The sequence below is a fragment of the Asparagus officinalis genome, chromosome 5 (assembly GCF_001876935.1).
Source record: "Asparagus officinalis chromosome 5, Aspof.V1, whole genome shotgun sequence".
Lineage (NCBI taxonomy): Eukaryota > Viridiplantae > Streptophyta > Magnoliopsida > Asparagales > Asparagaceae > Asparagus > Asparagus officinalis.
This window is the reverse complement of record NC_033798.1, coordinates 27,542,514-27,568,002: the sequence shown is the minus strand read 5'-3', so window position 1 is coordinate 27,568,002 and position 25,489 is coordinate 27,542,514. Positions and strand designations below refer to the sequence as shown.

The following is a 25,489-nucleotide window of genomic DNA, read 5'->3' as shown; positions in this document are numbered from 1 at the left end:
CCCCCCCCCCCCCACACACACACACACAAACAATTTTCTATTTACAAGGGCATGCATGAAAAATGTTAGGTAATGATTGTTCATTTTAAAGAACAGAGAAAAGTTCCATTTGATCTTAAATTTTTTCTTTACCATAAGATACATATGGTGTCTGAGATCTGTGAGTAATTGTTATTTTCCACAAAATAGAAGAAGTAACAATGAGTAAAATTGTCTATATTGTAGAATGTTTGATACTTCATTATTATGCCGAGATACATTCATTACCACAAAATAGAAGTAACAAGGAAGACGCAAAATAGCACACACTAAAATCTTTCGAAATAACTAGAGAAGGAACTTTTACTTACATCTACAATCTTCACATCAGAAGAAAAATCAGTATGGCATTCAACAATTTAGTAATTAATAACCCCAACATGCTTTAGAAGAACGGTAATTCATGTTGCCCCAGAGATTTGGGATAATGGTCTGCTGTTGTAATACCATACAAGTCAATTTGATCAAGTATAATGTTAACTTTTACATTAACCCTTGTGTTTCCTTCTTCTTTAGACTGCTGCATGCATTTTGGAGGTTTGATCTCTAGGCCCATGAACACAAACAGCCTCCTAATAATGTTATCAACCGGGCAAGCAATCATTTATTTTCAGCAAATATTTTGTATTTCCATGATATTGTTACCAGCTCAAAGAAGGTTGACTTCTAACTGTCAGCAAGGTATTTCCATGAAGCTTCTCCGTAAGTGTGCAATCTGCACCTCAGCTGTCTCCATTAGTATGGGGAAAATATTTGGGTAATGGTAGCAAACCTAGATAGATGATCAAGTTGGGAAACCATATTTGTGTTTTAGTTCTAGTGGATCTAAACTTTCCAATTTGTTAATTGCTCATTTAGCTGTATCACTTAAGTTTAGCATTTTATTGTGAACAAAGTTGCTTCTAGTCTGAAATATTCTTGTGAACACTTCCATTAACTAAAAAATGAATAACTAGGACTCATGGGAATCAATATTTTTGAACCTTTTGACAGGCACTGTTAACATACACCCTAGTTTGTTGCCTCTATATCGCGGTGCAGCACCTGTTCAAAGAGCATTACAGGTTCAAAAATTTGAGTATACTATCAGTCATACTGTTTGGAAGTAAGCAATTAGCAAACATGATTTTAATATTAATCTTTTGAATAGGATGGTGTGACAGAAACAGGTGTTTCACTTGCATACACAGTTCGTGCACTGGATGCTGGGCCAATTATTGCTTGTGAAAAGGTGGAACTTGATGATTCTATTAAGGTATTATATATTCTGTTTAGAGGGAACAGATTATTGCTAGCACTTCATATGCAAATTATAAACTTCTTCTACTATTTTGTTTACGGAAAGTGTTAGAGCTAAAACCTATGATTTAGTGATGTTTTTCAGGTTACAAACGGAAATCAATTTGGATGGGCGTTATGTTTCACTTGTTAGTAATATATTGATATTTATCTCAGTAGTTAGTCCTCATCATAACTTTGAAGTTTTGATCCGGGGGACTTAGAGGTGGTAGTAGAGTCTATTCTACTTCAAATTCCTCTGGTTGTAGTTAAGTGGATTAGTTAATATAGTACTGCTTCTTTAATCCATGCCAAGACGCTAGGAGAGTTTTCAATTTATGGGGGAGCGTTGAAGTGTATGCAAACCTTTCCTTTAACCCTAACCATGACTTTGGAGTGTTGGTGTAGCAACAACGACTTCAAGAATATGATTCTACCTTTTATTAAAGTTATCTAGATGAGCGCTTCTATTGTCAAGTTTTAGTTTTTGGACAACGATCATGCTTCACATGATTGTTACAGCCAAATATGTAGGCGTATAAAATTGCTTATAGGTCCCTTAGCACAGCTCAGCACAAACCGACGAACCATCGGGCGACGTATCCAAACACGAGCGTCAGTCCACAACGCCGAAGCCAAGTGACACGCAACGAAGCGAATTAACGAGGCAACGAGGCTAACGAACCGCACGCAAACAATGGAATACATCCATTCGCATGCGGAATCAAGCTAACAGTTCGGTGAGTCAACGAGTCATCCAACCATAGAACGGATTTGAACTCAAACACCGAGGCAGATTTACTGCCATATTGGGATTCGGACTGTCAAATCAGAGTCAACTCTGCCGAATTGAGAACTGAGCTTGGAGTTTTGGAGGCTTGAAGGCTTGGACATTCAGATCTGGTTCTTGGCGAGCATCCACGTCACAAAAGACAGGAGTTCGAGAGAGAGAAATCAGATCTCAGATCTACGCAGTCATCCTCCGGATCAAAGCTTGGCCTTTGATCCCGAGAACTAGGGCGATTATTTCCTTGGTGAATTAATCCCCCCGGCTATTATTTCCTTTGCGAAATAATACCCGTCATACTACATAGATCCGACCGGATCTAGATCGCGCCGTGGTCCACGGATTAACCCCGGCGTTGGCAAAGAACCCACAAAAGCGAGTGATCGCAAAACAGGAGCTCGTGATTCGTTCGAAAGGAAAGTTGTAATTTTTGTTTCTTTTTCTTTGATTTCGTTGTAACCGGATCTTTTAAAAAGACCGGATCTTTTGTAAGCAAAAAGCAATTACTTGAGAAAACAATAACGTCAATGAAGAACACAATTTTTTTCACGAACAATCTGGCGACCACAGTGGGAGCCGACGATCTCGCTGCCGAGATCGATGCGTCACAGCCGCGGATCTCGATCCCGGTCGAAGAGGAGGTCGAATATGAATTCGATCAACAGAAGTTCGAGGAGTATCTGTCATCTTCGTCCGGATCGACCTCCCCCCGCAAGTCCAAGAAGTTCTCTTCCAGGAGAAATGTACGTTGGTACGAAGAAGTTGAAGCTACCAACGACGATCTCACCCCGATTGACGCCAAAGCTGCGTCGGGTGAGGCTCCACCATCCTCCAACTAGATCAAGCTGGTTCCAACCAATTCCTCCGTCACCAAAGGAGCGGTGACTCTCAAAGAGAGCCCGCCAAAGGCAACGCCAACGCTTGGCCAAAGAATTCGTCAAAGCAATGGAGTCCACTGACGGAATCCGCTACAACGCGGATCTGAAGAACAGGAGAGGCAAACAGCCTCAACGACCGATGAATGGCGACTCCTCCAAGCCGCCAACGAACGAATGGGTCCGTGTCAAACGGAACCGTTCGACACTGGAGGAGCGCATTCGCAAACGCCGCGCACTATCAGCGCAGGCACGGGAGGAAGTAGCCAAAAAGCCGCCACCAACCCGCCAAGTATGGAAGCCGAAGTCTGAAGCGGCGATTCAGGCTAAGGCAAAATCGTTGCAGCCTTCGAAGCAAGGTCAACCTCCGGCGAATCAACCAAAGTCGCCGGTAATCCCAGTAGCTACTCCGGGAGATCCCGTTGAATCATCCCGAAGGAGAAAGTCAGTCTTGGAGCGTCTCGGTCCAATTCCCGATGAACGAGGCAAAGCTCCAGTTCAAGAGCGTTTGGGTCCGATGAAGAAGCCCCGAACGACTCAACACGCTGGGGGTCGCCGCCACCTCCAACATGATAAGGAGCTCAAGGCAGCTGCGCGCGCTAATTTGCGCATCGAAGTCCAAGAGCCCGCTGAGAATTCACGCCCAAAAAAGCATGTCTCGAGGCGCGTGACTCTTGAGAGCCCTAAGAAGACAGTTCGCCCTCAGAAGGAAACGTTATCGTCTGATGACGATAACGTTATACCTGAGAAATCGTGCCGACACGCGATAGGTTACTCCGACCTTCAAACCGACGAGTTGTACTATCGTGATGGGAGCACGAGGAAAACCAGGAAGAGGAGTCCCCGAGGACCGGAAACTCAATGTCCCTGTGCCAAACTCATTCGGGCAGTATTGTCTGAGTGCAACTGCATCAAGGCGGTCCCCGAAAGAGTTTCGATTTTCGAAAGGCTCAGTACCGAAACGCCGAAACCAAGACCTAGGCGTTTCCGACGAAGAAGAAGGATAGTCGAAGACGGAGAATTTTCGAGGATCACCACCAATATGACCAGCAAAAGGGCGTCGACACGGGATAATCCCGAGTCAATTCCGCCAGTACCCCGGTATCTAACTCGTCTGCAGTCTGGAGCCATTACACGAGGAACTTATGGTAGGGTTCAGACGAGATTACCGTCAGAAGATGAAGAATCGGATGCCTGCTCTGCGATTGCATCGGACAACACGGTATCCAGCGAGGGACAACCCCGCGAGGCACTCATGATAAGTGCAGAACAAGTGGCCAAGATGCTCGAAGAGGCCATGACTAAGCAGAAGGAAAGTTTCAAGTTCGAGATGGAGATGGCCATGCAGCAAATGAGAGAGATGCATGACCAACAAATCCAAGCATTGGCGAACCAGCAAGGCGAGCCAAGTCGTCGTAACCAGGTTAATCTGGAAGATGAGGCTACAAATGCGAATGAAGCGCACAATGCCAATAATCCTCCCGTCAATGCAGGGGGTGGTAACGAGAATGCTAGTGAAGACACAGGTGAAAACCTGAAGATTAAGAATCTCGAGAGCAAAATCAATACGTTGATTTCCGCTCAAGAGATGAAGAAGATGGGTATTCCTTTTCCATACCCACGAGAGTGGGAATCAATCCCATATCCGGCGAAGTTTAGTCTAATTAACTTCACGCCATTTGATGGGAAGGGTTCACCCACTCAGCATTTGATTTACTTCAAATCGCACCTGGGGGTTACTCTGGTAATGAGCCTCTGATGGTACGGTCCTTCGCTGGCACTCTTCGTGGAGCCGCCTTCGATTGGTATCGCCGTCTCAAGCCCGGAAGCATCAACAGTTGGGACGACATGGAGACTAAATTCCTCACCGATTTCTTCGACGATGACACCGAGATATCCATCGGGTCGTTGCTTGACGAAAAACAGGAAGACGGAGAATTGGTCGACACTTTCGTCAAAAGGTTCCGGAACAAGGCGATGAACTGTCGGGACCCGATCACTGAGGAGTTCATTCTCCAGACTTGCCACAACAACCTCGCATTGGACGTGTTGGAAGCAATGGGGACAGCACCGTCCAAAACATGGAAGGATTTGAAGGTCCGAGGAGAGCAAGCCGAACGCTTCCTCCGAAGGAAGAAGGCCGAGAGGAACCGACCGACGGTTAATCCGCTGAACTCAAACTTCGTCTCTCGTGATAATGGTAAGGCACCTGCAGCTGCTGATGGTGCTAATCAAACGTCACAACAGCAATCCCGAAGGCAGCAAAAGACTTCGGGTCCGAGACTCCAAAAAGAGTACTCTTTCAAGGACGAAGACGTTCCAGCCATCTTCGAATCCCTCTTTGAAAGTAACAAGATCAAGCTACCACCTATCACAAATCAGGAGGAAGCTGACAACACGACGGATTCAAAGTACTGTGCATACCACAGGAGGGTCCTTCATCCCACCAAGGATTGCTTTACTCTCAAGAATAGCATTCAGACCTTGGTTGAAGCCGGCGTTATAACGCTAAGGTAAGCCAGTTGAGAACGACACCACTCCGAAGAGTATATGAGTATAAACTGCTTCTCAATCCTCCGACCGGTATAAGAGGTTAAACTGCTCCCTGATACTCCAATAGGTATATGAGTCTAAACTATTTCCTTTCTTCCACGGGAAGTTCCTGGAGAGTGCCATGCGTGGTATTCTTAAGGATAACCCGATCATGCAACCGATACGATGATAAACCCAGTTTCGCAAGAAAAGCTGGGAGTGGATGATTCATGTAACGGGAAGTTCCCAAAAAAAATCCATATAGTGTATTTTTAGGGATAACCCGGTCACCACAGCAAGATGATGAATAAGAAACTCCCATTCAAATTCTCACCACGTCTGTGCACTCAACACTCTCATTATTAGAGTCTGGACATAATATTCGGAATTGGTCAAACCTTCCTACAGTTAGGACCAAAACCACATCTTTAGTTCGGTAATCAAACCTTCCAACAGTTAGGATTATCTGAATCTTTTCGATTCTCGGAGTGGAGATCCCACTCTTAGTTTCACCTTTCCGGATTCTGGGGGTGGAGATCCCACCTCGAGTCTCCTTTCCAACTAGAGATGGAACATAAAATTCTTCCTCTTTAGTGTTGGGAGATAGAATATAAAATTCTTCCTCTCCCGCATCGGGTTTGTCTTTGCCCCAAGAGAAGACACCACCTTTTTTCAACTCCCAAAATTTGTGCCTCACAGGTAATAGGAAGTTTATCCCGAATCCTAAGCAGGGATAAGTCTGCGCCTAACACGCGCTACCGGTTTAGTCTTTTTCCGGATTTTGGGGTATTCTATCCTGAAACCTAAGGAAGGATAAGTCTGCGCTTAACCCGCGCTGCCGGTTAGTTCTTAACCGTTAAAAAGAACACCCGTCTACATATTCAACATTGTGACAGGTTGTTATTAATAACACCAAAATCCATGCCTTATACGCATGAGGAATTTCATCCTGAATCCTAAGAAAGGATATGCCGACGCCTCACACGCGTCGCCAGTTTAGTCTTTCTCCGTAGAAAAAGACACCAGAGTTCGATTCTGGGGTATTCTATCCCGAAGCCTAAGTAGGGATAAGTCAGCGTCTAAAACACGTTGCTGGGTAGCCTATTCCCATAACAATGGCGAAGTCTACGTATTCGAAGTCGTAGCAACAAAGTCTAAGAGAATTCACTCTCTTAGCACAACGTCACACGCGGAACGGATTAAAACAATCCGTATGTAAGCCGATTCAAACGGTAGTCGGTAAGAGCACGTCAAATCCGTTGAAGGCTGGGGGTTAGCCAAAAACCCTAAAGTCAACGCCTAACACGCGTCACCGGGTAGTCTATTCCCGTGAGAAAGACGAAGTCTACGTATTCAATATCGTAGCACTAAGAGCGTTAACTCTCTTAGTACAACGTCACATGCGGAACGGATTAAAACAATCCGCATGTAAGCCCGATTCAAACGGTAGTCGGTAAGAGCACGTCAAATCCGTTGAAGGCTGAGGATTTGCCAAAAATCCTAAGTCAACGTCTCATACACGTTGCTGTTTAGTCTTTTCACAGGAGAAAGACGAAGTCTACGTATTCAATATCGTAGCACTAAGAGCGTTAACTCTCTTAGCACAACGTCACATGCGGAACGGATTTAGACAATCCGCATGTAAGCCCGATTCAAACGGTAATCGGTAAAAGCATGACAAATCCGTTGAGGGCTGAGGATTTGCCAAAAATCCTAAGTCCATAGATGTATCAACTCCGTAGATTGGTCTCGTGACTCGAGTATCCGCCACGCTCCAATTCCTTAAGAGCTTAAACTGTGTATACTCCAGCTTGGGCGCCGGACAACGCGTTGCAATGAAGCTTAGACACCGGACAACGCGTCACAAGGAAGCTCAAACGCCGGACAACCCGTTGTAAATGAAGATTCAACGCCGACGACCGACGGTCAGTTCTATGTTGAAATAACCAACTCGAGCTAAAAAGTCATAAAATCGAGAACCAACTTCAAATTCAAAATTCCGACAGACGGTCAGACAATAAATACAGCACCGGAACCCTTACAGACATTCGATGAAGCACCGAATAGCCTGAATGATTGAAGGAATCAAGAACAGAAGCCATTCCAAGGTCCCGTTACACCGACTGAAGGTTGGGACAATCATATCCAAAGTATTCCAGACTCTTCTATAAAAGAACGAGGCTGAAATACTTTGGAGGGGGTATCTGTAGGCGTATAAAATTACTTATAGGTCCCTTAGCACAGCTCGGCATAAACCGACGAACCATCGGGCGACGTATCCAAACACGAGCGTCAGTCCACAACGTCGAAGCCAAGTGACACGCAACGAAGCGAATTAACGAGGCAACGAGGCTAACGAACCGCACGCAAACAATGGAATACATCCATTCGCATGCGGAATCAAGTAAACAGTTCGGTAAGTCAACGAGTCATCCAACCATAGAACGAATTTGAACTCAAACACCGAGGCGGATTTACTGCCATATTGGGATTCAGACTGTCAAATCAGAATCCGGATCAACAACGAAGCAGGTTTACTGCCAAATCATGATTCAGATCAACAAATCAGAGTCTAAATCAACCACAAGACCGAAAAACGGTAAAAAACCACAACTCCTAGGGGACTCGGCCAAAACCGAGCCACCTCTAGGTGGCTCGGCGGCCGAGCCCCCCCTAGGTATTAGTGTGATTAAAAATGTATAAAAGCCCTTAATCTGCTAAATTTTCGTTATTGTATTTTTCTTTAGATGTACATTAAGATCATATGGAGTGGAAACAGGTTGACAGTTTGGATCATAAAAGTTCTTGAGAATTTTCTCTACCGAATTGAGAACTGAGCTTGGAGTTTTGGAGGCTTGAAGGCTTGGACATTCAGATCTGGTTCTTGGCGAGCATCCACGTCACAAAAGGCAGGAGTTCGAGAGAGAGAAATCAGATCTCAGATCTACGCAGTCATCATCCGGATCAAAGTTTGGCCTTTGATCCCGAGAACTAGGGCGATTATTTCCTTGGTGAATTAATCCCCTCCGGTTATTATTTCTTTTACGAAATAATACCCGTCATACTGCATAGATCCGACCGGATCTAGATCGCGCGGTGGTCCACGGATTAACCCCGGCGTTGGCAAAGAACCCACAAAAACGAGTGACCGCAAAACAGGAGCTCGTGATTCGTTCGAAAGGAAAGTTGTAATTTTTATTTCTTTTTCTTTGATTTCGTTGTAACCGGATCTTATAAAAAGACCGGATCTTTTGTAAGCAAAAAGCAATTACTTGAGAAAATAATGACGTCAATGAAGAACACAATTTTTCCCGCGAACAAAATACAAACTCCAATTTTCTGAAATGGATAATACAGTTGACTTTATCATGCCTGATTTTGATGAGAAGTTTGCTTAAATTTGACCAATAATTTATTCTTATCATACCTTTTTGAGCTCTTAGGCCATCTAGGAAACTCCGACACGGACTTGAGGTTTCCGTACCGGTGTCTACGTTTTGGGTGCGGTTCCGCACCCAAATGGCAAGGATACACGAGATTTATTTTCTCACACATGAGAGGGGAGTTACTAGAGCTAAGAATGAGTGTATTTGGCTGTTGGGTTTGTTTTTTGGATCCAACAACCCCACCCAAGGCTTGAAGAAGACGAACAGTTTCTCTCTCTTAAGTTTTTATTCACTTAGTGGAGAACTCTTTCTCAGTTTTTTATTCACTTAGTGGAGAATGACATCATCTCCCACATGGGCTTGTGTACCATGAGATAAGAATGGATTTTCTTTTTTATTTTTTGTTAGCTAGGATGGCAGTGATACGAATGCCACACGGTCCACACATGCTAATTACTTTTGGGATTAAAAAGTCACATGGTCCTTACTAGTCATGGAGATGTTTGAGTTAGGCTTTTTTCCCCTTTTTGAGATAGTTTGACTTGTCTTTTCTATTCTTTTTTGAAATAAAAAGCTAGAGTTTCAAAAGCTTTGCTCTATTGGGAATTTGATAATGTGTTTGAATCAAATAAAAGAACTTAAAATAAAAAGAAAAACTTGAGATAGTTAAGACAAATTTTAGCTTTTTAAATTATGAATTTCAATGGCTATATATATATATATATATATATATATATATATATATAATATATATGAGAAAAATGAGAAACTTGGTACCAAGCTACTGATAGTGATGTGGCTTCATCTTGCCCCTACATCTACATTGGAGTTGATGAAGGGTGTTGAGGTCTAACTTCAAGGTGTGATGTAGGGGCAAGATGAAGCCACATCATTACCAAATAACTGGTACAAAGTTTCTCCATTTCTCTCTCTCTCTCTCTCTCTCTCTATATATATATATATATATATATATATATATGATATATTATATATTATATCAGCCGTGTCCCTGTGTCCTAATTTTTACAAATTTTCCGTGTCCCGTACCCGCACTCGCAACCGTACCTATGCAACGTTGTAGGCCATCATATTGATGTCGAAAGTCTTAAATTCTATTCTATGCCCATCCAAATTAATAGATAATGCAGAGAAAGATTGGAGGTCTTGGAAAGTTTTGAATATCAAGACCTAAATAAAGTACAGATGAGTCTTATGTTATTGAATACTATTCAAATTGCTTGAGCATTTATTTTTACCTCAAAATTTGCCTATAGAATGCTATTATCTTTCCGTCATCAGTCTAGTAGGATTTGGAGGATGTCAACTGAGAATTTGGAGGATGTCATCTGGTCTTTTTGGTCAAACACCTCTGTCCAGAATTTCCCTGGTTAGGTGTTTAACACAATTAAGGAAGGCTCATCTTAGCATTACAAGCAATCCTAAAGTCTTCGTTTCATGGAGTGTTGTGCATCATAACCAATTCTTTTTTGATGGACAAAGTGCTCATGAGAATGGTAATTTAAATTATATAATAACAAAGCTTTCTTTACCTATCGTTGTTCACTTACACAAAAAACAAAACATCGATAGATGTATGGGAAGCGTCATTAATTCGTGCACCGGATCACTTAGGCATCAATTTAGTTCTTAGTGTCAGATATTGAAGGTTCTTAAATCTAATTGTTTATCATTTGTCTGTAGGCACCGGAATTGCTCAATGTGTTGTTTGGTTTAGGTATGCATTATTTTCTCTACTTTGATGCCTGGGATTAGCCGTTATAGGTTGTTTTTTGTTCATTAAATTACATATCATATGGAGATATTGGAGCGTCATAAATATATCTGTTTTTATTCTGGTACATGCTGTTATTTTTAATATTTAAGGTCTTTTTTTTTGGAAAAGTAAGTCTATTTGAAAAATGTGTTTTCTGCTATTTAATGTTATTCAGTTATAACATATGCTGTACGTTGACACATTTTGATTCATCACAAAATTGTATCCATGTCTGTCCGTCCAAGGAAACAATTCTCAGTGAAGTTAGATTGAGGTAATCTAGTAATTGTTCAAGGACAATATGGTATCAGTACAGCTGTCTGGATCATGTCTGTTAAATGTTGTGGAAGATTCATTATGACATCACTGTCAGATTATTGACCGTGATTTATCATTTTATTTCTTTATTGTTCATTTTAAAATTTTCTTGCTCTGGCCAGTTGGTGTTAGTTTTCCTCTGTAAATTACTTGATCAATTTTGTTTGCTTGCATGTTGTCCCATTGCTGAGCGTACCAGGAGGGTATAGAAGATCAATTTGTACAGCATTTATGGAAACTGAAAAAACATTCGTTGTTTTGTCAAATTCTAGAGGGTGAAGGTTTAAATTTATGGTGTGCAGCATAGTTGATATCATATGCCTGTCCAGACTTAGATGTCAAAGGATATAGTCATATAGCTTATGTGAATTCTGATTATCTAACAAGCAGCAGAGTGCCATTTGCAATGAGTTTGCTGGATTTGATGCCAACCCTCTACAGACATAATCTGGGTTGAAATTTCACTAGCAAGAAACCAGTCAATATCAAATCTGACCCCAACTGTTTAATTTAGTTTGCATTGTTTTTTGGGCTATGATTTTGTCTTTCTGCCATTTCAAGATTGGCAATGAAGAAGAGACAGAAACTGTAATACGAGGCACTATAGCAATCAAAGAAAAGCAGCTAGAACAAACAAATAGGAAGTGGAGCTGCATATTTCCGAAGTTTAGGTTTTCTATAGGTTTCAAATGTAAACAATAACTTTTGAGAAAACATGAATCATTAACAGTTTGAATAAATTTTTTGGGTTTTTTAGATATTAATCCCTTAAATCTTCAATAATTGCATTTTAGTCCCTCAAATCTTGGAAATTGCATATTAGCCTGTCAAATCCTTTAGGATCTTACAAAATGGTCCTTTAAGTTAAATTACATTAGATTTGATGGAAATATTCTGTCGAATCTAACAGTTGGCTGTAAAGTGATTGTATTACTCTATTATGTTACCCAACCCATTTCTTAATGGGTTTAAACCCGGTACACGCTTAAAAAAAACCAAACCTGTTGGAGTTTTTATCCTCCAATGACTAGAAAGGAATCCTAACCAAAGTTCAGCTTCACAAAGGTTTGCAATATCAGAGAGACAATTGCAAATGTAGGGTTAGGAGATAGCCAAAAGGGTTAGGAATTAACCCAACCATGGTTGGGATCTTTAACTTAAATACTAACATAGTAACCATTTTGCAAGATCCTATAGGATTTGAGTGATTAGTATGCAATTTCCAAGATTTGAGGGACAAATATGGAATTATTGAAGATTTAGGGGACTAGTATCTAAAAAACCCTAAAAATTTTCTCCATCACCTAATTACTTATTGTCCCCTCTTTAACATACCGTGTGTGCACCATGGTCCATAACTCCATATGTGCTGCTGTGGTAGCTCACCTACCAATTTTGTGCTTCTTGATTGCTCTAAGTTCTTCAAGTCGTATTTTTCTTTGATTTAAAGAATCATAGTTAAATCTCGGAAGAAACTCAACTTAAATTGAAATTTATTGATCATACTTAAACTCTCATCCGGAAATAACTCACTCTTAGTCTTTCAATCTCACTAGAACTTCAGTTAAGTTAGTGAATCATAGTTAAATTTTGGAAGAAATCCAACATAAAATCAACTGACATTGATCATATTAAGGTTCTTATCAGGACCTAACCCACGCTTAGTACCTTAATGTCATTGTTGCTATTATTTGAAGGAACAAAATGAAGAGAGTCTAATGTAACCAAATTAAAAATCTCAATGAGAGCGAACTTCTATTACATAATCTTATTAGGCCATCGTGTAGAAGAGGGTAACAAGAGAAGAGTAAAACTACAGTAGAGTGGATTGTAGTAGGAGTAAAATTTTCGATGTCGCCATCCTTTGGTGGAAGAAAGGGAGATGATTTGCAGCAGAGCATGATGCCAATTGAAGCAAAGCCAGAATACACCCACAGTCTCATATACACAACACCTGAATCCAACAATAACAAAAACTAATTGGGCTAGATTTAAAAATGTCATGCTTAAGGTTTTAAATGTTGGATGTCGGGTTTATGTTGGACAGTTAAAATTCATGTCAGATAATGAAAATCAGGGATATGTCGGGGGACATGAAAAAAATATTAGATTGACATATCGGATGGTGTGCATGTGTAATATAAATATTATATATGAAATCTAAGCATAGTTAATAAATTCTATTGTCTAAACATATAAAAAAAGTAAATAACTTATGTTACTTAGGTTGATGTTGAAGGAAAGAGGTGAGGAAAGAGGAGTCCGATGTTGGCTGTTAAAGAGAGAAGATCACCCGATATTGATATCGAAGGAACAACTCAGAGAAGAGACCGATGAGATGCCGTAGGAGAGTGAGATGATGAGCGACGAAAATGATTTCGGTCTTTTTTTCGATTTTCCCTAACTGATTGAGTTTTGTCTTTAGAAGCACTATTAAGACAATCAAGAATTTAAGTCCAAACATGATTAGATAAACATAATTTAAAAAAATCAGCCAATTTTTCAAACTAAAAAATCGGCCGACATAGCTGACATGTCCCCCGATATATCCGCCCGACATATTCGACATGACCCCCGATATAATATCCGACATGAACCCTAAATATGCAATACGCATTATATCGAGTCGGTTGGCCTCTAAATCCGACATGTTTGTTGACATTTAAAACACTGGTCATGCTATACAATGAGAATACTACCAGTATCAGCCAATCCAAATATATGACCTGTAAGTTTCCTTTAGAACTGATACATAATGGCCAACTGTATTGTGAATGAACTCTGAAGGCATAACAGTGAGTCTTGGGATAGCTAGAAACTATTAGTTGATGAGAAATTTAAATTTAGACATATATATTCTCACTAACCCCAATGTTTTCTTGTCATCTCAATGCATGTGTCATGCAAATAGTAAATATGGTTTAAATTCATTCCCTTTTAGATACGTTGGCCTGTAAGTGGACGCCTTCTGCTTTTCATGACCTTTTGAATTTGCGTTCCTGTGCTCATCTGCAAAACACCTTGAGATAATTAAGGAAGTTGCTTCTAACACTGCCTAGAAGTTCTTCTGTTAGCAGAATAAAGATGGAGCATTTTTTATTCATTTGAATTCTTAAAATTTATTAGCTGAATCATGCATGCAATAAATGGATTCTTGCTGCTCATATCCTTGTATAGTTGTACTAATATATTCACCCATTCTGTGTCTCATAACAGTAGCCTTATTTCCTGCAGCTTTTACTATTCCGATGATCATCATTACTTTATAACATGGTATTTATCATAAATCTCCAGAAATTTTGATGAGTAAATCTTGTTTCTCCATAGGTTCAGAGCTTCTTATTCGTGAACTTCCATCTCTTTTTGATGGATCTGCCAGATTGAAAGCTCAACCACAGGATGACTCTAAGGCTACTTTCGCACCCAAGGTAAATATTATCACTTCTTTACTATCTTAGTTTTTTTAAATTTTTATAATCTTTTAAGAAAAATACTCATTCAGATAGTGCATTATGTATCACGTTTTAGCAAATATAATCTTAGATTTACTTATGTTGGCTTTTAAACATCAACTAACAGCATAGGTGTCTGCATGAGGTTATAGGTTATGTATTATACAGACACAGGTTTAGGATGACAGTTAGTCTCTATATCATTGGAACTTAGCTGCACCTAAAGAAGATATGCCTTATTAGTAGAATAGCATACTGATGTTTGATGTTTATGTATATATGCTCAGAATGAACATAGTAAAAGTGTGCTTCAGTACGATATTTCTAACCTTTTTATATGTGCACTTACAACTAGATGTTTAATTATTCCATGATTTTGACCTAGGTGTTAATATATTTGAAGTCGAGATACCAAAAGCAAGTTTGCACATCAAAATAACTGCAAATTTGCGAAAAAGTATTTACAATTATGATTATTTATCAATCTATCATACTGAGAATCCACATTGGTCATTATGATCTACTAATTCGAAATACTTAGAATCATCAATAAAAGGTTTAAGAGATCTCTACTCAACTTCGACGAAAATGGCCTTCATTAATAAAGTGTCAGATTTAGGTATTCATGACTATATCTAATTACATCGAGTTTTGGTCCATGCAACGTTATGATCCTTTAGTCATGAGTAAGTATCTGGTTTCTCAGTCTGTAAATTGCACAATATAATTTACAATATTTCTTCAGGAAACAATCCATAGTTATAAGCATTTAAAAATAAATTGTCCATATTTATAAGCATTTAAAAATAAATCATGGCCTATGGTGTGGATGCTTGTTGGATGCCTCCCATGGAACATGGACAAACTGAATTTGAGCCTAGCGCTTCATGTAGTTTCTTATTCAGTTGCATGTTGACCCCCTATGAAGATGAGCATTATTTGTCTAAGAGATACAAAATTCATACATTTGCATTGATGATGCACATAGTTCTTTGAAATATTATATGCATTAAGCATCAATACAAACTATGTCATTGTTAAACTAAATGCACGATGAAAAGCAGTCGTATGTAATATATTATTTGTACTGTACTGTTTGTTACCTTAATGCATGTTGATTTCACAAACAAGGGCATTTCATCTGTGTACGTAGAAGTTGTACATAGATGCATCTGACATATGCAACCTATACCAATCACATTGGCGGTGCGTTTGGGAATAGGAAGTAATTGATTTCTGAGTTGTGAGATGCACGATGTAGTTTTATCTTGCATTGATCTGTATAGTTTCCTTTTCTGTTAGTCAATGATAATGACAAAGTGATCAGTGACTAAAACCAGAGCGATATTTGTTTTGTTATATCCAATTAGTATGGCCTATATTTAATTGCTTTAGTTTAATCTACTCATATTTTTATAAACAAATAGAAAATCTTAATAAACCTGATATATATTGCCAATACACTGTAAATGAACCGGAGCCAATTTGGACAATTCATTTAACTGCATCTTAAACTCATTGTTTTAAAAAAGTTAATGTGAGTTGAGATATATTTAGCCGATGCATCATGTGTTTTCCAGAATGCAATGTCGAAAACATAGTTTTATTATGCATGTGGTATGGGAGCACCTAACAAATTAATCAGATTAAGCTTTGATTAATTGGATTACACAGAATTATGCATTTTGAGTTTTTTAATATATATTTATTATTTATCATATGTTAAAATATATAAAATTCATGAAAATAGAAAATGTAGTAAGAAAAAGATTAACAAACATGCAATTTAACAATAAATAACTAGTTAACTACGTAAACTTTCAAGCCATATATCAAAAGTAACTACATAATAACTAGTTAACTATTTAAAAGTTCAATTTATACATCAAAAGTAACTAGATACTCAAATAAAAGTCGTTCAATTAACCACTGAAATTTAAACTAAATGTCCATAAACCAAAAACAAATCATTTAGTCTTCCTCATTATCCTCATAATGAACGAGGAGCTTCGTCAGAGATAGAAGTTTCACTGAATCATCAGAGATAGAAGCTTTGTCGAGCTAATGAAGAGCAAAGGCCAGGGTCTTGTCGTAGCCACTGGGTTCCCACGAGAGTAAAGAGAGAGAGTCGCAGTAATTGGGAAGGGCTAGGTTTTTTTTTTACTTTAGTTTGTTGGATTGGGTTTTGGGGTAAACGGGTTCAAGTCCACAATCAAATTAAAAAACAATGCCCACATAAGCAAATTATGCGGGTATTTACTTAAAAATCGACCAATTAAGCGGGTGTTCGCATAATTGAGCACATAGCTCAAATGTTGTGCATTCTTATCCAGCTTTCGCTTATGCGGGTGATTAAGCAGGCGCTTAAACTTTTTTTAGAACACTGCCAAAATGAATGGCTTTAAGTTCCTTAAAAGGCCAGATTTTTTCCCTTACCTTATCCGTTAGTTTGGATCTCAATGAGTGACATGCCTGACTGATCTTGGTTTTCCGTCACATATTACATGTATAAGTAGACTCTTACAATACACCCTGTTACATTATAAACCTTTTACTTCATGGGTGCATCACATTATTTTCATCATAGAGTATCCTAGTTTCCCTCGGACTATTGTATTATGATTGCAGGAGTCGTGTCACATCGGATATCTTAATTTTACGTCACATATTTCTCAAAGTATCTTATATGCTTTAAACTCTCTGATTCTGTAATGTCATTTTTTCTTTGTTCTGTGACCTGACACCTAGATATTGGACCTATTTAAACCCTAGTTCTAGGAACTTCTTGGTTTGGTCATTCATGCTGGTTGTTCCCATTTTTGACCGTGAGATCCCGATCGCAACTAGAACAAAAAGCATGGGATAATTCTTTCTCTAATTACAAAAACCTTGTTTTGTCCGTCTTTTATTCTTTTTAGAAAGTGGAAAACTACTAATTTAATCGAGTTAATAATGAAACAAAGTCCACCAGAAAATATTGTACATATTACATGTAAACATCACTAAGAATTAAGAATACAGATAGAGCTGGGAGCATAGGGTACTTGAGCTAATTCGACTTATAAATAAAAACAGTGACATTGTAAATCTTTTGACTCACCTTTAATATTAGAGTGGGCATAATTTTACTTTTGAGAGTCTTGCTATAGTATGTAGCATGGACATTTCTATCATGAAGTCCCACCCGTTTTAGGCACATCATCGATGTGTCCTGGGACACTTCTTAGATACACATTGGGCTTTTTTTATTAGTGGAAAAGGGAAAAAAAGGAAAAGAAGAAGAAGAAGAAGAAGAATGAAGGTAAGGAAGAAGAAGAATGAAGAAGAGAGAGCGGGTGACGTCAAAATGAAAATGCTATGTTAAATTTACAGAACAATTAGATTGTGAATCTGTTTAACATCTCTTGTCATTTGTAAAGATATACAAAAATAGTTGCGTTATAAAAAATCTCGTCATTTCCTGAAACTTGTAAAAGACAACGAGTTTGTAAATTATGAAGATATATCATAGTCCATAGATGTGATATATCATTAGTGGGATATCTTGGATGGTGTGAAAGAGGTACTTTGAGAAGCATAATCTCTATGAGATTTATTATACATGAACAGATGGATTTGGCAAACCACCATCTAATGGGTATTTCATTTTCTTTTACCCTTTTGTTCAGCTATCATCTGAAGAATCTTGGCTCTCTTTTGACCAAGAAGCCAGATCAATTCATAACAAGGTAAGCCTTAATTCTTATTTACACGCTTAGATAAGTAAACTACAAACCCAATTCTCTAGGTTCGAGCATTTGCAGGTTGGCCAGGAACCCGAGCTAGAGTTCAAGTTATTGATGACAGTGGTCATCACAGTCTCTTAGAAATTAAGATCATTACATCAAGGGTTGGCAGAAAAATTGAAAAGTTAAGTGATGGAAAGGAGATCATATTCATCAGTGGTGCACTTGTTTTCCCATGTGCTGGAGAATCTTGGCTTGAGGTACCTAACATGTCCCTATACACAAGTACATATATGTTTAGTGTTTTTAACGTGTGTAAAAACTAAATGTGTGTACACGACTAGAAATTCTTACGCTAAAGACTTTTCAGTTATTTCCTTTGCTTTCTCTTTTGTAAGGTCCTTGAGCTTCAGCTCCCAGGTAAGAAGGTGATGACTGCTCGTGATTTTTGGAATGGCTTGAGAGGACAGAAGCTGCAGAAATTACCATAACAGGATTCTTTCATATTTTTAGTGGTAATCCTATTGGCAATTTCATTAATATATCTTTCTAATAATACAACTGCATCTTTGTGTCAATGCTTTGAATTTCATCTCTCCTCATTTAGCTGCTATACAAAAGAAAAATTTTATAAACTTTTTTTTCTTCCTTTGTGTGGAGAGGATAAAATATCATCTCCATATGAAGGTAAACATTATTTGGCCTGACAACCCTAACTATAATACTTGGCAGCCCATGATTTTTCTTACCTTTTGACTATTATTTGTATCTCAAGTCTTCATACTAGGTGTGAATGAGAGCTCCTTTTTAACTACATGTGTGTGCGGGCGTGCATGCGAGGGGGTGGCTCATTTTATGAAATGATCTACCAAGATATTAAGGTGGTGAGGCCCACCCATTTTGTGTGACCAGTAAGGCGGGCGCCACGACTTTTTCATCCTTCGGTAGCTCACACACACACTGATAGTCGAATACTATTATTGGTATCGACACACACACACACACACACTGATAATCGAATACTATTATTGGTATCGACTCTTGAATCTAAATCGGTAATTCATGATCTTGGTAGCACGAGTTTAGAAACCTACAAATATGAGATTGTTAGTCTACCTATGCTTGGATTAAGGCAATTTATCAAGATGTAGTGGCCACAATAAACTTTAGCATGAAACGCTAATTACCCGTGGTCTTGTGCCTTAATTAGAGCTAATCCAACGATCAAATAATATTTTCTCTTTAGCATATAATTGCATTTTAAGTCATTTTGGGCTGCCATGTGAATTTTGCATAAAAACCCTCTCAATTTGCACAAATTTCTTTTTCCTTTATCACATCACAACCTATATAAACCTCCACTCACTCTCCCTCCCTCTCTCTTTTTTTTCTCTTGAGAAAAAAGAGACCCATCTCACCCTCTTCTCTCCCTCTCTTGGCCAGCCAAGCTCAGCCCCAAAAAACCCCTATATCCCCATTGCAATTTCTCCATCAAGCACTTTCTCGCTCAAATTAAAGGAGTAGAAGCAAGTTCTAGGAGAAATTCTAAGCACTTCTTGGTAGAAATGAACTTAGGGCAACTTCTAAATATAGTTTTAAACCCTATTTCACTCATGCTTTATTTTGAGTCTTGAATCTGATTTTGATATCAAATGAAGTTAGTCATGCATACTCAACTTTGGTGATATAGCACGTTCAATTAGGGTTTGGGGAAATTTTGCCCATATGCATGTCCCTTTTTGTCGACAAAGCCACCACCTTTATACCTTGTAACCAATAAAGCTGTGATCTTTCTTAGTTTTATTGGTACTTAATATCGTATTCATGGTTGTATGTCTCTGGTTACTATCTTGTCAAGCAATATTTGTATGCCTAGAGCTTGCAAGTCGATAAGTTTATCATTCAGCCACGTTTTTCAGTTTCCAGCAGGACACTCTGTTAGTATTTTGATCATATCTCTCTTTGTACATGTCAATTTCTAAAAATGTTTTCTGTTTTAGAAACTAGACTCAATTATCTATCTTTTGAATCTGGTTTGAGATAATTTGGATGTCAATTGTAATTTCGAATCTATGGTTAAAGTCAATGCATGTGTCCTGGTCAAACAGCTTGACCCTTCCTGATTTAATTGTTTATATCTTTGCCTATGTTTGGGATATGATGATATGGACTTTTAATATAGAAAATAAACTTGCCATGCTTTCTTCAGTAAAAATTTATCAAGTTTTGATGAATTTTTGTTAACCAAAACCCGTGGGAGATTCAGGACATACATCTGTTTTTTGTATGTTGTTATATTGATGATGCCCATGAACCTTTAAGACCATATCTCCCTGTACATTGTCCATATTTTTAAAACCCATTGATGTTTTAGAAACTAAACTCGCTTATTAGGGGTGGTAAACGATTAAATCGAATCGAATACTAAGGTGTTTGTATTTGTCTTTGTTTAAAATTATCAAATTCGAATGACTCTAATATTCATATATGGAGTTTTTCGAACTCGAACTCGAATACTTGGTATATGATAATGATAATATTAATGAATATATATGAATACTTATCGAATATCAAAGTATATTTATTTCCCTAAAGAATTTGATTTTTAAATAGTATTTAAATTCATAAATAAAAAATATTCCTTTATGATTTATAATGTATATATATTTAAATCAAAATTTCATTAGAAAACAGATTTAAGGAGGCGGCAAAGAAGAAGAAGAATGCGAGCAGGCAGAGGTTATCGCCCTATTCAACAAGCCCTGCCCTATTGAGGTGAGGCAATCAATCTATTTTGAAAGCAGATTTCAAACTGTAATGCCTAGCTTGATGGTGAGATTAATTACGAGAAATTGTCATCTCTTTGCTTTTGTTACCGGCGGATGTTACTGTTCAAATTGATTTGTCAAGTGTGAATATCCTACTCATTATTTTTGTAAAGCAATAGCTATACGCCTATACGTTTGCTCGGAAAGCATGAATCGAGCTGACGACCTTCCCAGTCGCGGACTCACTTTGTGAACCGAACTCCCTGTCAAAGAGAAATTAGTACATAAAACTTAAGTAGAAATGGTAAGTAGGTTAAAAATATGACATCATATGTGTAATAATACAAATAATAAGTGATCAAATTTTAAACGAATATTTGATAGACAAACGAATCTAATATACATTTGGCTAAATTCTATTCTTTAGTAAACTCGAATACTAAAAAGTATTTGTTTAGTGGTAAATGAACTACCGAATCGAATATGGCCGAATAGTTACTCGAATATTTATCGAACTATTTGTTAATTATTTGGTTCATATCCACCATTATCGCTTATGAACCTTTTAGTTCTAGTTTTACTTAGGACATCATTTGAATCCTTAATCAGCCACATGTATCTTTCAATACGATACGTTCTTTCAGTCGGTGCGTGTCACACATTTTTGAGTATAACTAAGTCTCTGGTTGCTAAACTGATAAACACTTGATGTTTTAGAAAGTAAACTCATGTAGGAATAATACGACCCTAAGTTCACACAATTTGGACAATGTTCGATTACCCTTTTCGCTGTTGCAATCTATGGCATAGTCGATGTCCTTTCTATTCATTCATGATCATGCATTGCATATGGCTTCATATGTATTCAAGCATGTGAATGTGTGTGTGTGTATATATGAGTGACCCTCTTGGAACTATTTGATGGTGCCAAGGAGTTTGTCACAAAACATAGATAATCTTTCCTTGGTTCCTCTCAACTCATTGAGAGTTCGATTGTTTACCTTCTTAAAAATTTCATGTTCAGTTGTGTCTTATTGAATTACTTTATGCGTAGGTTGATTGCTGATTATTGTTCATAGCTATACCTTTGTCTGTTCGTTTTCAATATTGTGCTATTGAAACTTGGAAGTTGATTGTGATATGATGAGTCATATCTTATTTCAATGACTCTATTGCCTTAATTGGTGACAATTTTTATTTATTGTTGGTTGCATTATATTCACGGATTAGTGCCCTTTATGTGAGGTGGGTGATAAATAAAAATAGTCCTAGGAAACGTTGTCCTTTACATGAGGAAGCTCTACAGTGGGTGTTTATTTGAAAGCGTGCATGATTTATTGATACATCTTGTGATTTGGAAATTTAGAATCCTTAATATTGACTATTGAGCTTGATTATTCACTAATTGATATTACCATGTTTCCTTTTGATTATCGAATTACATTCTGAGATTTAGTAATTCGTTATTAATATCTGAAGTTTCAATTTGAATGTTTACACTTCCATTCCTTCCTAACCACGGTTGTACACCCGATATGTTTATGGTTGTCTATTGGGCCTTAAGCTCACATTTTTTTTGTATCCATTCGCAGATACAGAGCCAATTAAGGGCAATGGGATCGTAAACCCCGAAGAAGACTAGCTCATCTAAGGTAGAAGTAGACTTTTATCTTTTAGGTAGTTGGACATATAATAATGCATTTAAATAGTTGGAAATATAATAATACATCTTGTAACTCTAAGATCAGATTATGTGGTGTAATATTATTCCATTTAGCTTTTCTTGCTATACTGGTATTCTGTGGATACTGCTGTCAACCTTGTGATTCTGAAAATTTTAAAATATTTGTTGTTATATTCTATTCTTTGATAATACTTTGGATAGGATTGTATATAAGAATTGAGTAGGTTGACCCCTTGTCTTACGGTCGGGACATACCAAATTTTTATACCGTCCCAGGCCCCGCATCGGTCGTGGTTTTGGCAGCCGTTACATATATAACGCGCATGCGTGTGCCTTTGTGTGTGTTTGTGTGTGCGTGCGTCTACATACATACATACATACAAAATAAGTATTAAGCCTGTGCTCACACGGATTATTTTGATTTCTTAGGTTTATATATGTTTGTTTATACACCCTTTGAATACCCTAAGTTTCCTTTCTGTAATAAGCGAGATGATTGATTATAATTGTTTGTAGATTATAACTTATGGATCATCTATGACCTAATACATTAAATGCTTATGGAGGAAGAGACAATGAGTACATCTTTTTTTCTATGTTATGAGAAAAGAAAAATGGAGGTTTTTTTTTATCAATTAAAGTAGATAGTCTAAGTGGTGAGATTTTTCTTAGATAACTTAAAAACCTTAAGTTTGAAATTCAGAATTAGATAGTTTAACTGTCAATCTCTCCTTTACCACTCTAAAATTCGGATTTTAAAAAGTACAAATCAACTAGAGTTTCAATGTCTCAAGATTTCAATGAATGTTCATGCCACGTCTTAGGTTAGCGAGTCTGTTGGTATGATGTACGCCTTATAATCCACTGATTGTAGCTCGTTGTTTGGCTTGATCCACTGCCAAAAATTACTAACAATTGTGGCAACTTGAATCTCATATTTTAACCATTTAATCAATCATTACATGACGTGGGACAATTTTATTTATTTATTTATTTATTTGGGGGGGGGGTGGGTATTATTTCCCCAAGTTGGAATTTGTTAAATTTTAAGGAGTTATTTGTAATATTTTGAAGTTTTCAGCATGGTGTTTGTTACTTTAGCAACTTTTATGGGGCTAGTTGTAAAATTTTTAAATGGTATTTTGTAAAATTTTCTAGAGGATATTTATTGTTATAATCTCAAAATTAACAAGTGTTAATCTCCGTAGAGAAACCGACACGTGTTTCACCCATCGCCTAAATTACACGAATTGAGGCCAAGACGACTCCAATCCACTCCCACGGCCAACCCTATGGGCCGACAACTTGTGTAGCCGAGACAAAAAGTTGTAGTTGTTAGCCACTCCACTCGATCGGCCTTATGGGTCGACAACTTATGTAGCTAAGTCAAAAGGCGGTACTTGTTGGCCACCCCACGTGGTTGATTTTAGGGCCGAAAACTTGCGTAGCTGAGTCAAAAGGCAGTGTTTCTCAGCACTACACTAAACAAACAGAGAAGCGACAGTTATCTCGAACCCCCCGCTAGCCGACAGCTCTCGCATTAACTGCTTTGACAAAATCATCATTACTCTAGCCCTTATAGTCTTTATGACTCATCGGACCCAATCAACTCCAAGCGCCTAGTGTCATCCCCTCATTAAAAAACCAGATGACTCACTTTCTTCTACGGCGGACATTTGGAGGGTACCTGCTGACTCAACCTGCATGGGGAAACTTCTTCTATGTTTTGGCAACTTAGAATAACTACTTACACACTTTGTCCTTGATTTCCCCCCTCAAGATCAAAATACTGATTTGATCGTCAGAGGAACAACAAGAAAGCACAACTCCGCCCCCTCATGAGATTTTCATGTGCAGGGAAGAACATCGGGCTTTGGAACCAGTTATCCGGAGAAGTTTGAGGACCCTAATGTAAAACCCTAAAAATTTTTGAAATAATTTTTTATGAGCTCAGTTTGGAATCGATTTGTGATCGATTCGCAGTTTCAGCCTCGATATCGTGACTCTACTGAAAACTGTTACTATTTTATTTTTAGTAATTTTTCTGTTGATCAGATGTGCACAAGATTTGCGCCATTAATCTTAGAATGTTAAGACCGTGCTGCGGTTAAAATTTTGTTGTGTTCTGACGACGGAGACTGAAATACTATTTTGAGACGGTGTCGCGAGTCTGTTGCCATCTGTCGAATTTTTTTTGATTAGATGTGTCACGCCCCGAAACTACAGCGGAAAATCATAAAATACGGGGTACGCGACAGCAGCGACCCGTGCACGAGACAAGTCTTATGCACAAGTCAAGCCTGGCAAATCATATCGCATAGTTTATTTTCAAAATATTCATAAACCTGCTGATGATAGAAATCAGAGCAACTATATATATATGATTGGTACTTACAGCCCACAAGCTCACCGTTATAAGTATTTTTACAAAACAAAACGAAATATGCTGAAGGTAACATCAACAAGAAGAGGCTCTCCATATAACGCCTCTCAGCCAAAAGCTCAAACCCAAAAGTCGGCTAATAGGAAGCTACGCCGGATCTGAAAAATATTAAAAACAACGGAATGAGCTAGCGCTCAGTGAGAACATTTCCCACTAGAGTTCCTAGATAACTAATAAAATAGTAATAAGAATAATTCTCATAAATAACGAAATTGCAAAATTTGCATGAGAAATTCAAAGATAATAAACTACGATCCAAATATCGTAATATTGTCATTTTTAAGAAAGAATACAACAATTATATTTTCTTTCTCATGTGCAATCGAATAAATTGTGAAATTTCTTGAAATCAAACTCTTTTTTTGAATCAAGGTAAACATTAAGAAGAAAAGAACTACTAATTTGGGCAAAATCAGAGAATTGTTGTT

General features: G+C 38.1%; 1 protein-coding gene across 2 annotated transcripts in view; it reads left to right on the top strand.

Moving 5' to 3' along the window:
- The window catches only part of LOC109842735 (methionyl-tRNA formyltransferase), a 39,748-nt gene extending 17,025 nt beyond the window's left edge, over window positions 1–22,723 (top strand). The window contains exons 5-13 of one of the 2 annotated variants that reach the window (XM_020411607.1): window positions 1,033–1,103; window positions 1,190–1,294; window positions 10,599–10,632; window positions 14,317–14,417; window positions 18,110–18,169; window positions 18,229–18,426; window positions 18,565–18,681; window positions 20,854–20,941; window positions 22,527–22,723. In XM_020411607.1, the coding sequence (XP_020267196.1) occupies window positions 1,033–1,103; window positions 1,190–1,294; window positions 10,599–10,632; window positions 14,317–14,417; window positions 18,110–18,169; window positions 18,229–18,426; window positions 18,565–18,657 (662 nt within the window). In that variant the 3' untranslated portion in view covers window positions 18,658–18,681; window positions 20,854–20,941; window positions 22,527–22,723. The remainder of the gene's footprint in view (window positions 1–1,032; window positions 1,104–1,189; window positions 1,295–10,598; window positions 10,633–14,316; window positions 14,418–18,109; window positions 18,170–18,228; window positions 18,427–18,564; window positions 18,682–20,853; window positions 20,942–22,526) is intronic. The other variant, XM_020411606.1, reaches the window with a different exon arrangement.